The sequence below is a fragment of the Vitis riparia genome, chromosome 2, assembly GCF_004353265.1.
Source record: "Vitis riparia cultivar Riparia Gloire de Montpellier isolate 1030 chromosome 2, EGFV_Vit.rip_1.0, whole genome shotgun sequence".
Taxonomy (NCBI): domain Eukaryota; kingdom Viridiplantae; phylum Streptophyta; class Magnoliopsida; order Vitales; family Vitaceae; genus Vitis; species Vitis riparia.
In genome coordinates this window covers 4,027,099-4,037,505 of record NC_048432.1, presented here as the reverse complement: position 1 = coordinate 4,037,505, position 10,407 = coordinate 4,027,099, and the positions used below count along the sequence as shown (strand labels likewise).

At 32.2% G+C, this 10,407-nt stretch overlaps 1 protein-coding gene across 3 annotated transcripts; it reads left to right on the top strand.

The window, feature by feature from the left end:
- The first annotated feature begins 294 nt into the window (after positions 1-294).
- LOC117928888 (protein BREVIS RADIX-like) lies at positions 295-5,643 on the top strand. 3 transcript variants are annotated; one of them, XM_034848987.1, is made up of 7 exons: positions 295-562; positions 672-754; positions 1,548-1,685; positions 3,451-3,854; positions 4,244-4,373; positions 4,609-4,985; positions 5,111-5,643. In XM_034848987.1, exons 3-7 carry the CDS (start codon positions 1,563-1,565, stop codon positions 5,187-5,189), a joined length of 1,113 nt encoding a protein of 370 aa, XP_034704878.1. In that variant the 5' UTR covers positions 295-562; positions 672-754; positions 1,548-1,562; the 3' UTR covers positions 5,190-5,643. The 3 variants fall into 3 exon arrangements, with proteins under 3 accessions (XP_034704878.1, XP_034704868.1, XP_034704886.1); XM_034848977.1 differs by having other exon boundaries at positions 667-754; XM_034848995.1 differs by lacking the exons at positions 295-562; positions 672-754; positions 1,548-1,685 and adding an exon at positions 2,643-2,690.
- Positions 5,644-10,407: the final 4,764 nt, after the last annotated feature.

Sequence of the window (10,407 nt, the reverse complement as noted above, 5' to 3'; positions counted from 1 at the left end):
ACACGCGGTCTACGTACCATGCAAGGTAAGAGAAAGATCCCTTGTGTGTAAGCCAGACATAGTGGACCCATGTGTCTTCACATTTGTTTAATGAGAATAACTGTTAATGTCCGTACGCTCCTTAACGGCGTGTACTTTTTAACGGTTTCACCCAAGCCAGATAACCCAGAGTGTGGATTTCTCCGTTAACGGCGGGTGATAGACGGCGTCAAGTCCCTCTCAGTATAAATACAGCTAACTGGGCTGTTCTCCCCTTCTCCTCTTGTCTATATTTTTCCGATTTTTGGGCTTTTCCTAACGTAAACCTCGCACCCAAGTATCCAAAACCATTCCATTTTCGTACCTCCGCCGGAATCTCGCCGCCGGCGGACATTTCATCATTCTTTTTTCTATTTTCTCTTCTGTCTTGATTTCTCTAAACTTTCCATATAATCGATTTCACATCTTCTGAGCCGGATTCTCCGCCCTTCTGCTTTGAACCAAATTGATTTCGCAGTCTGGCTCCCCTGAATCATAGGGATTGCGCTCTTTTCTGATTCAGGGGTCCATTTCGGGAGTGAAGGTAAGATGATTCCATCTAGAGGATTGATTTGGTACATGTTCTATTTTTTTATATATTTATTTTTATACAAAAGAAAAAATATTTAGAGTTTGGTATTTGGACAGGGTAGGATGCAGAGCAGCGAGGAAGCTTAGAAAAAGGAGGGGAAAGAGAAGAAGGAGAAGAGGAATTGCAGCAGTAGCAGCAGCTTTGGTGAGTCGTTTTCGCATAATAATAGTTTCCTTTGGGAGGAACACATATCAATGCGAGGATCCTTATTCTGTCTCTATGTCGATTCATAGAACGCTTTCATCACTCGACACGCTTACACATACACCAATTTCATTGTTAAAAGCACATTGGTCCATCAGTCTTCCCTCTCTTCCCTCTCTTCTCTCTTCCCTTTCTCTCTCTCTCTCCCACTCCACACCACACCAAAGAGATTCTCTTCTCTCTTCCAACTGCTTTTTGGATTTTCTTAAAGAATGACTCTTGTTTTTTTTTTTTTTTTTCTTTAAATCAAAAGAAAGATAAAGAAGCAGACCATTATTTAATGAATCCGTCAGAAACTTCGGCTGTTCCACAGTCTCATTCTTTATTCCCCACACACGACACTTCAAACTCCCTCCATTTTTCCCTCTTTTAAATTTGTTTTTTCCCTTGTCCCATTATTGCCTCAACTATTATATCCATTTCCCATATTTTATTTTTATTTTTTTTAATGTAATTTGTTTTTGGAAGATCTAAGCCTGCTAAGAGGGCCCATGAGATATGGGGAATGTTCTAATGTCCTGAACCTTTGACCAAAACTACCCCTGGACAAAACTGCACTTTGAGGGGTAGAATGGTCATTTGATCAGTCACCAATGCTTTAGGCAAAGCTAGCTTTGTCCCAAAGAGGAATGATGGATGAATGAATGAAATTTTGTGATTATCAATGAAAATTAATAAATTATTGAAATAACGATTTTTTGTTTTTTTTTTTTTTTCATATTTGTGTTTGCAGTGACTCCACATAGAAATGCTGACGTGTATATCGTGCTCGAAGCAAACGGAGGAGGATGGGAGAGGAGAGGAGGGCAGTGGAGGTGGGGCGCGTGGGACACCAAGTACAAAAGAAGCCGTCAAAAGCCTGACGGCGCAGGTTCTAATCCTACACCCCCATCAATAGCACACTTTGCTTTTTCAGTTCATCTGCTTTCTCTTCTTTGTCAAAAAAATCATGGCTCGGAGGAGAGGAGGAGGAGGAGCTCTGATATGATATTGACAACCTCATGATTCATCCTATGCTCCCTCAGAATTGGGGGATAGGGCCTGATTCCATGAGGTGCACCCCACGGTTTGTTTGGGTGCATTTTTGTCACGTGTCCAGGGAAAGGGCCACAACTCTAGGATTTGCTTTGACTTGGTTGACCACACCATGATACATGCCAAATCTCGGATTTGATTGGTCACCATTATACAAAGATTTTTTAAAAAAAAAAAAATTTGAAGAGGAGTAAAGGGATGGGATAATAGCTGATGGTCCAGAAATTGTAGATATTGATGGGTACAGTGTATGGGCAGGTGAGGGATGTTATAGAAGAATGGAATTGATTCCTTTTTTCTCCTTTTTCTAGGGATTACAAAGGCTTTCCAAAAAGTGTTTGGATAGATAGACAATTTAGCTTTGATTCTCCATTCGCATCCCACACAATAGGCCTGTTGTACTGGGATTTGCATATATCACTCCCCTAGGGAAAATCCCCTATCTTATCATTTCTTTATTTGCATGGAATGATGCAATAGGATAGGCCTAAAATCTTTCCAAATCAAATACTCTTTCTAAAAGAAGACCCATCATATGTATGTGTTTTTGCATTACTATTATCAATAAGTTTTATTGTGATTTAATTTGAATTTTATTTTATTTTTGGTAATTTATTAGATATAAAAATGATATGCCTCTTATCTTAAGATATTTATTGATCTTTCAATCATAGGGTACAAAAAAGATAATGTGAAATGAAGAAGTGAAGTTAGGGAGTCAAAGGTTGAAGAAGAGGGTGAGAGCATATTCCACACAAAACAATGAAAACCAAGTAGCAAAATAGTGGGGATCCTAAAGAATAGACAAGACGCATATTGAGAAAGGACAGATGTGTTCTATGTGAGACCCACCTTTTGAATTCTTGTCTGTCCTCTCCTCTCCCATCCGTTCTTTTCAAATTTCAAAAATTATATAACATTACTGAACCCCCTGAATTATTTCCCTTTTTTCACTTCACCTGACATCTATTTCTATTTTTATTTAATTTCATTATGCAAATTTTATACATGTTTTTTTAAAAAAAAAATAAAATTTAATTTTTGTTTCTAATTATTTGATATCATTGGATATATTAGGATTTTATTTTTATTATTTTTAAACCTTAATAAATAGTCAATACTATTTGGTAGTTTTAATTTTATTGCCTGTTTTAAAAAAATGGTAATATCTCTAATTATTTCATAATTAAAAAAAAATTAATGTCCAAAACAAGCATTGTCTTCTTATGCCACAATGAACATCTGCATCATCTGCGTTTGGTTTACAATGAAGGTCTTACCATTTTTACCTTCCCTTAGTTCTTGTTTTCTTCGGGTTTATTCGGGCCTAATTGAACATGAAATCATCATTAACATACCATATTTTCATAGCTAAACTTTCAATTAACTCTCTCTCTTGGGAGTTCTTGAATGAAATCCCATAATGTTGTGATGTTCTTAATGCATAAGGACTAACGACTAATGAAATTGTCTTAAAATTTGAATATATGCGTCACAAAATGATTCATTCTCTTATGACTTTCTGCTTGTGTTGTTTGATAATAATGTAGGTTTAGTCCTTGGCTTGGTTTGTATTGATTTTGTAATTCGATTATGTGCAGATCAAGGATATGGCCTTGAAATTCTCGGGTGCTTACAGGCAATGCAAGCCCTGCACTGGGTCCAGCAGCTACAAGAAGGGACACCGGCCTTATCCTGACTTTGATACCATTTCAGAAGGGGTTCCATACCCCTACTTAAGGCCGGGGAGCTCCAGTTCAACGCCTGCATGGGATTTCACAACCAGCAGCCATAACCCTGGTGCAGGGTCTGACTCAAGGTTCACTGGGGTGTTGAGAGGTGATCAGACACCCGGAGGGGTGTCCATCTCGGCTCAGTCTTGTGATGTTGTGCTGGAAGATGAGGATGAGCCCAAGGAGTGGATGGCTCAGGTTGAGCCTGGAGTTCACATCACTTTTGTGTCCCTCCCCAATGGGGGAAATGACTTAAAACGGATCCGTTTCAGGTACATATCTCACTGTTCCATGCTACATATCATCCTTAGCCAAGTCCCAGACTACAATAATGGAACTGGCCTACCCTTAGAACCAATATATGCCCAGTCCTTTTACATCCAATTCATGGGGTCCCATACCTTATTGCATTGCACTTGATCATGGCTGTTTTGTTTGGTGTTTGTTGATGAATTGAGGTCACTTGTGCTGGAACCAGCTTTTGCATTTATTAGGCCTATCTCATCATCCTCTAGCTTGAATGATGGGCCTAGTCGAAGGCTGTCATGAACCCCAAAAGATTTTCATAGAAACTGGGACTTTGGGGCCTCAATTTGCTTGAAATATCTTGAGATTTTTTGTTGTGGAAACTTAATTATCTTTTGGGATTCCAAATTTGAAGCCGGGAGATGTTTAATAAATGGCAAGCTCAGCGATGGTGGGGAGAGAATTATGACCGGATCATGGAGCTCTACAATGTCCAGAGATTCAACCGCCAAGCTCTACACACTCCTCCTAGGTCTGAGGACGAGGTAAACAGGTTTTATTTCTGCATTTTCTTCCTTCACTGTTCATGCTCTTAGTTTACCATTTTCGGGTTTGCTAGAAAGCAACTGTAGCTTCATGTTGTCTTTTTTCTGGTAAGCCCAATACCGACTGGGCCAGGGCTGACAAGTTCAATGACTTGATGTCTTTCTTAGTCCACCTTCACCAATACATACTTTCCAATTTGTTTTCTAACAGAAAATTGAACTTTTACTACTGCAGAGAGATTCATCTTACTCGAGGATGGGATCGGCAAGGGAAAGCCCTATGACTCCATCACTAAACAAGGAATGGATTCCGAGAAACTATTATAAACCATCTGGAAGTAAAGGGTACTTCCCATCTGAACCTTCAGATCAGTATGGGAGTCATCAATACAATGCGGGTTCAAGTGCTTATGGCACAGGCGGCCCAAGGGGCGAGACATCTTCCATGGATGCTTCACGGACAACAACCTCATCTAGGGATGAGGCGTCAGTTTCCATTAGCAATGCCAGTGACATGGAGACTGAGTGGGTTGAGCAAGATGAACCAGGAGTCTACATTACCATCAGACAGTTGGCTGATGGCACAAGGGAGCTTCGGCGTGTCAGATTCAGGTATAACCAAAATCCACTCTGCTTATCCTTTTATTCTGATTAGATTTTTATAGCATTCTGTCCATGATTGAAATGATTTCATTCTTCATCTATGGTTGTTGATGTCTTCTCTATGATCTTTACAGCCGTGAAAGATTTGGTGAGGTCCATGCAAAGACGTGGTGGGAAGAGAATCGAGAGAGAATACAAGCTCAATACCTCTAAATTTAGATTTTTCACAAAACTACAACGTTGTTGGCGGCTGCAGTAAAATGAACAGGCTATGGTTGAAAGCTCCATGGAAATGAAACCATTCCATTTTGTTTCTTCGCATGAAGCTATTTTACTAGATTGGAGTCGTTTCCACAAACAAGTTCATCATTGCCAATGATGGTTGAAGACTAAACAAATGTTCTTCTCCTCCTGCAAATCATCCTTCGATACAATTTCAAAGTTAAGTTTACCATTTTTGTACTGACTAGCCATATTCCAGAGGATGGAATTATGATTCGGATGCTACTTAACCCTGATGCGATGATTTCATTTTCCCGGATTCTCTTTGTTTATGGATGTCATTATAGACACCATTTTGAAAAGCTTGATATATGAAATGTTTGTTTGTTTTTTTCTTCTCTGTTGTAACACAAAGGTTTTGGTATGACAAATGAAATTGGAATCATTCATATGGGTGGTGTGCAGCTTCCATTGATGTTCATGATGGAAACTTTTTGTGTCTTGTATTACTTCATCTTCCATCCCCATACCTCATCAAAAATCTCCTTAATTACTACTTAGTTTGAGTTGTATTTCTAATTTTCTATTAGCAGCAATCATCTGGATACTCGAATTCTGGCTTTTGTTGAAATCTGAAGTCTGAATAGGTTTGAGTTTCTTGAAATATGAATACAAAAAGTTAAAATATCTTACTTAAGCCAAATTATGCTAAAATATCTAAAAATTTCAAACAAAATCAAGGCAATCCAATCTCTAGTCTTTAAGGTTTGGTCTAAACAACAAAATTTGGGCAACTTGTTGATCAAATGAGTGAAACATATGATAGAATGAAGAGGATTAGTTAAGTAATTTATTCAATAGTGTCATTAAAAAACATGTTGAATCAAGAATTATGGAGAAGAAGTTAATATTCCTTCTTTATCTTTCTTTTGTCCCCTTTTCCTTAAAAGAGTGGTTTGGAGGATACTAAACAAGCAAATAGTCAAGAAAAAATCACAATGTACAATTCGAAAGGAGAAAAATTCATCTTTGGTTTTAGTGCCATCAAAAGGGTGAACTAGGCACAATCTTCTGAACTTTGATGTCTATTGGCTTTTTCTACTTTGATTTGATGCTTGCTTTACCTTCCTTTTTGTCCTTTAATTGATGTTTGAACAAAGATCAAACTTTTGTTTAGGATTCTTGACTAGTTCGAGCTTTGATTTGTGTAACATTAAAGGCTAGAACTTGATTTATTAAAAAAAAAAAATATATTAAAAGTGATAAAATAATTCATAAATTTAAAAACAATTTTTTTTTAAATGTGAAAATAACTCATCACCAATTTTTTTTTGGTGGAACTTGTACAAATTAACCCAATCTAACCCAAATTCAACCTGATATTTGGACGGGTTTGAATTCATTACTCGGATTGAGTTTTGGTTAAACTTTTTTTAACTCAAGCTCAATTTGGGATGGTTTCAAGCCGAGGTTCAAACAACCTGAGTCTAACTCAAACCCGATTTAATATTTTTATAATATTTATCATCCTAGATGATAATATTCATTTTCTTTTTAGATTTTAAAAAATATTAAATTATATTATATATATATATATATATATATATATTTTAAAAAGACATAAGTTTATTTTTACTTTTTTATTTTTATCTTGAAATTTTTTATTTTTTATTATTTAAATTTTGGTATAAATGTATTAAAAAAATCCATGGATGAATTTTGAATTTTGCAACCTAATGAATCCAAACAATTCGAATATAACCCGATCAACTTAAGTTTAACCCAATTAACTCGAATTTAACATGACCAACTCAAATTTAGAAAAATGAGATTAAGTTTGGTTTGAATCGAGTTCCTTGGGTTAGAGGTCGAATTAGATTGAGTTTGAATTGATTATTTCTTAATTTAGGTTAAATTTGAATTAGTCATCAACATGATCAATTCGTTCAAGTTGCAATTCTATATTTTTTTTTTTTTTATCCATTTCATGTCAAAATACTTTTAGAAAAAATTACAAAAATTTTTATATACAACTAACGTTATCTTTATGAGTGAACATTATTCTATCTTCCTTTCTAAATATTCTCATAAAATAAAAATAAAAAGGAGTTTTAAGAGAAACGGGTGCTAAAATGTGCTAGTTTGTGAAAAAAAAATCAACTTTTTAATGTTGACTAATAGCTTATAGTCCCTTGGATGCCTAATTATAAGAAAGTGAAATTGATTGAATGTGTCCTCCCAATCTTGAATTAAAAATAAAATAAAATAAATCTTGATAGATTTTCTTAAATGCATCCAAGTTGAGCAGCCTTCAATGGAATTCTACACCTCCAAAATATTTGACTAATAATTAGCTTACTGGGTTGGCCTAGGTTGATTGAATCTTTGGGCCTTAAAATGAAAAAAATATGCCCTTTTTAAGAAATTGGGCCATGTTGGGCTTAAGTAAAGCAAGAGAGGTAATTGGTTTGCTTTAGGTTCCTGAGGAAATTGAGAATTACCACAGTGGGCATCAGGTCTTTTCCCTAAGTGTTCATATTTGTTGCCAAAGGAAAATAAAGAAGACTAGGGCATGCCTGTCATTGTCTTTGAAAATGTTTCTCAAAAATCAGATTTTAATAATAATTGTTAAAAATAATTCTAGATTATTTTTAGGAATAAAATTTTATTTGAGAATTCAAAAAATAAAAAGTTATTTCTAAGTCTTTTTTTTTTCTCTTTTTTTTTTTTTTTTTTTCTGTAAATGTATGGTAAACTTATGTATAATACAAAAAATAATAGGTTGATATCAACTGATATAACAAAATTGAATATATTAATAATAAGTTTACTTAAGTTATATTAGTTGATATCAATAGATCTATTTTGATTTTTTATATTCAACCAAAAAAACAAACACCACCTTAATCTACATATTTTAATTGCTTCTCAAAAATTCTCTACAAAACAATTAATAGCCATTCAATTTTTTTAAAAAAGTATTAAAACCCAATTCAATTTTATTAATAAAAATGATTTTTAATAGGAAAATGATTTTTAGAAAAGATATGATCCTTTTTTTATTTACAAAAAAAAGGTTTTTTATTTTTATTTTTTATTTGATTTAAGAAAAAGATTCACTAAAAAAAATAAATTGCCTATGTTTGGTTTAAAGAGAGGTTTTTCAATTTTATTAAAAGATCTTTGCAGATTATTTGGATTCTCTATTTTAAATTTATTACTAAAAAATTTTCAAATTTATTTTTAAAAAATCATTACAAAAGATTTTTATTCACCTTTGTTAAGAAAAAAGATTTTTATATTCACTTACAAAAAATATTCTAATTTGATTTTTACTTAAAAAAAAAAAAATTTTGCATTTAAAAAAAAAATGTTTTTTATAAGCTAATCTAAATAAAGGGGTTTTACTTAACTTTTATTTTAAAAAGGAATATTTTTACGATTTTAATCGGAAAAAAGATTTTTACCTTTTAAAGGAAGATTTTTTTACAAATTTATCTACAAATAATTTTGTTTAATTTTTATTAAAAGAATATCTTTTTACAATTTTACTTTGGAAAAATAATTTTACCTTTTAAAAACAAGATTTTTACAAGTTTATCTACACGAGGAGATTTTACTTAACTTTTGTTAAAAAAGAATTTTTACATTTTATTTATAAAAAATTATTCCAATCCAAATTATATTTAAGGAAAATGTTCTATAAAAATTATTTAGAAAAAAACAATCTTAACAAATTTATTTATAGAAAACATATCAATTTTTCTTTCAATGAAAAAATGATTATATTTGATTTTATTAGGATAGATTTATTGAAAATATTTTATCTTTTATGAAGAAATTATTTTATTTTATTTTATTTTATTAGAAAAAAATTTATAGCATTAAAAAAAGTTATTTCTATGTTGTAAAAATGATTTCAGAATTTATTTAAAGAACAAAAAAGAAAATGATTTTATTAGAAAAAGGAATTTTCAATTTTATTATAAATAAGATTTTATATTTTTACTTAAAGAAAACCATTTTTGCAACTAAAAACAGATCTTTATATTTTTACCTAAAAAAAAAAACGATTTTTGCATCTTTATTTTAGGAAAAGTTTTCCTATTATATTAAAAAAAAAAAATTGTCTTTTAAAAAAAAGTTCATAATTTTATCTAAAAAATGGAATTTTTTACTTTAACTTTTATTTAAAAAGTTTTTTATTACTTCATTTAAAAAAAAAAAAAAGAATGATTTAATATGTTTATTTTTAAAAACACAATTTAGCAACTTCATAAAAAAAAAATTACAATTTAATTTTAAAAAGAGGGTTTCATATTTTTTTTTTTTAAATCAGATTTATTTTTAGAAAACTAAACAAACAATTGTTTTGGAACTTTAAAAAAAAAAAAAAAAAACCAATTTATTAATAGATTGATTATACCTTTGTTATTAAAGATATTTTCGATTTTATTCCTTAAAAAGAATACTCAAAAATAAAATAAAAAAATAATAATGATACCCCTAATATGAGCAAATGAAAACTTTCATTCAATAACATTGCATTTTTCATCACCCAACAAAACAAAGAAATAAAAAAAAAAATTAAAAAAAAACCCTATAATAATAATAACAAAAATGTATTTACAAATATGTACAACAAAAAATAAAATAAAAAGGACTGATGAACTTTACAATGTAATCCCCAAAACTAATGACTCAACTTTTCAATATGAAGCTCCAACCATTCCGGATCGCCATGCTCTCTCATCGAAAGATAAAGAATAATAAATAAATAGATTACAAAGAACCCTCCTCCTGAATCATCCTCCCCCTCTCTTTCTCTAAGTTTTTTCCTTCTTTTTTTTTTTCTTTTTCTTTTAATCACCTTCAACTTGCTCTTCATGTAATTAAGATCCAACCCTCCATGTGTGCTCATCTCAACAATCAAACTCATGCAAAACAACAGTCCACAACCCAAAGGAACAGGGTAAGCCCAAGTAACAATATGCAAGCCCATAATTTAAGCCCAATTAAATTAAAACAAATGACCCATGTCCTAAATGAAAAATGCAAAGTAATCAGGACCAAACCTAATAACACACCATTGAATTGCAATATCCAAAGCTCCAATCAACAACCCAAAGTCAAAAACCCAACCCATGAGCATGAATTAACAACTTAAAGCCCATAACAAGATCTCACAAATAGTTATTCTAAAGATTTA

Bases quoted from the DNA above. Each gene is read 5' to 3' on its own strand.
- LOC117928888 (XM_034848987.1), top strand. From the start codon at position 1,563: ATGCTGACGTGTATATCGTGCTCGAAGCAAACGGAGGAGGATGGGAGA. The intron at 3,855-4,243 runs GTACATATCTCA...CCAAATTTGAAG, and splicing joins TTAAAACGGATCCGTTTCAG to CCGGGAGATGTTTAATAAAT. The intron at 4,374-4,608 runs GTAAACAGGTTT...TTACTACTGCAG, and splicing joins CTCCTAGGTCTGAGGACGAG to AGAGATTCATCTTACTCGAG.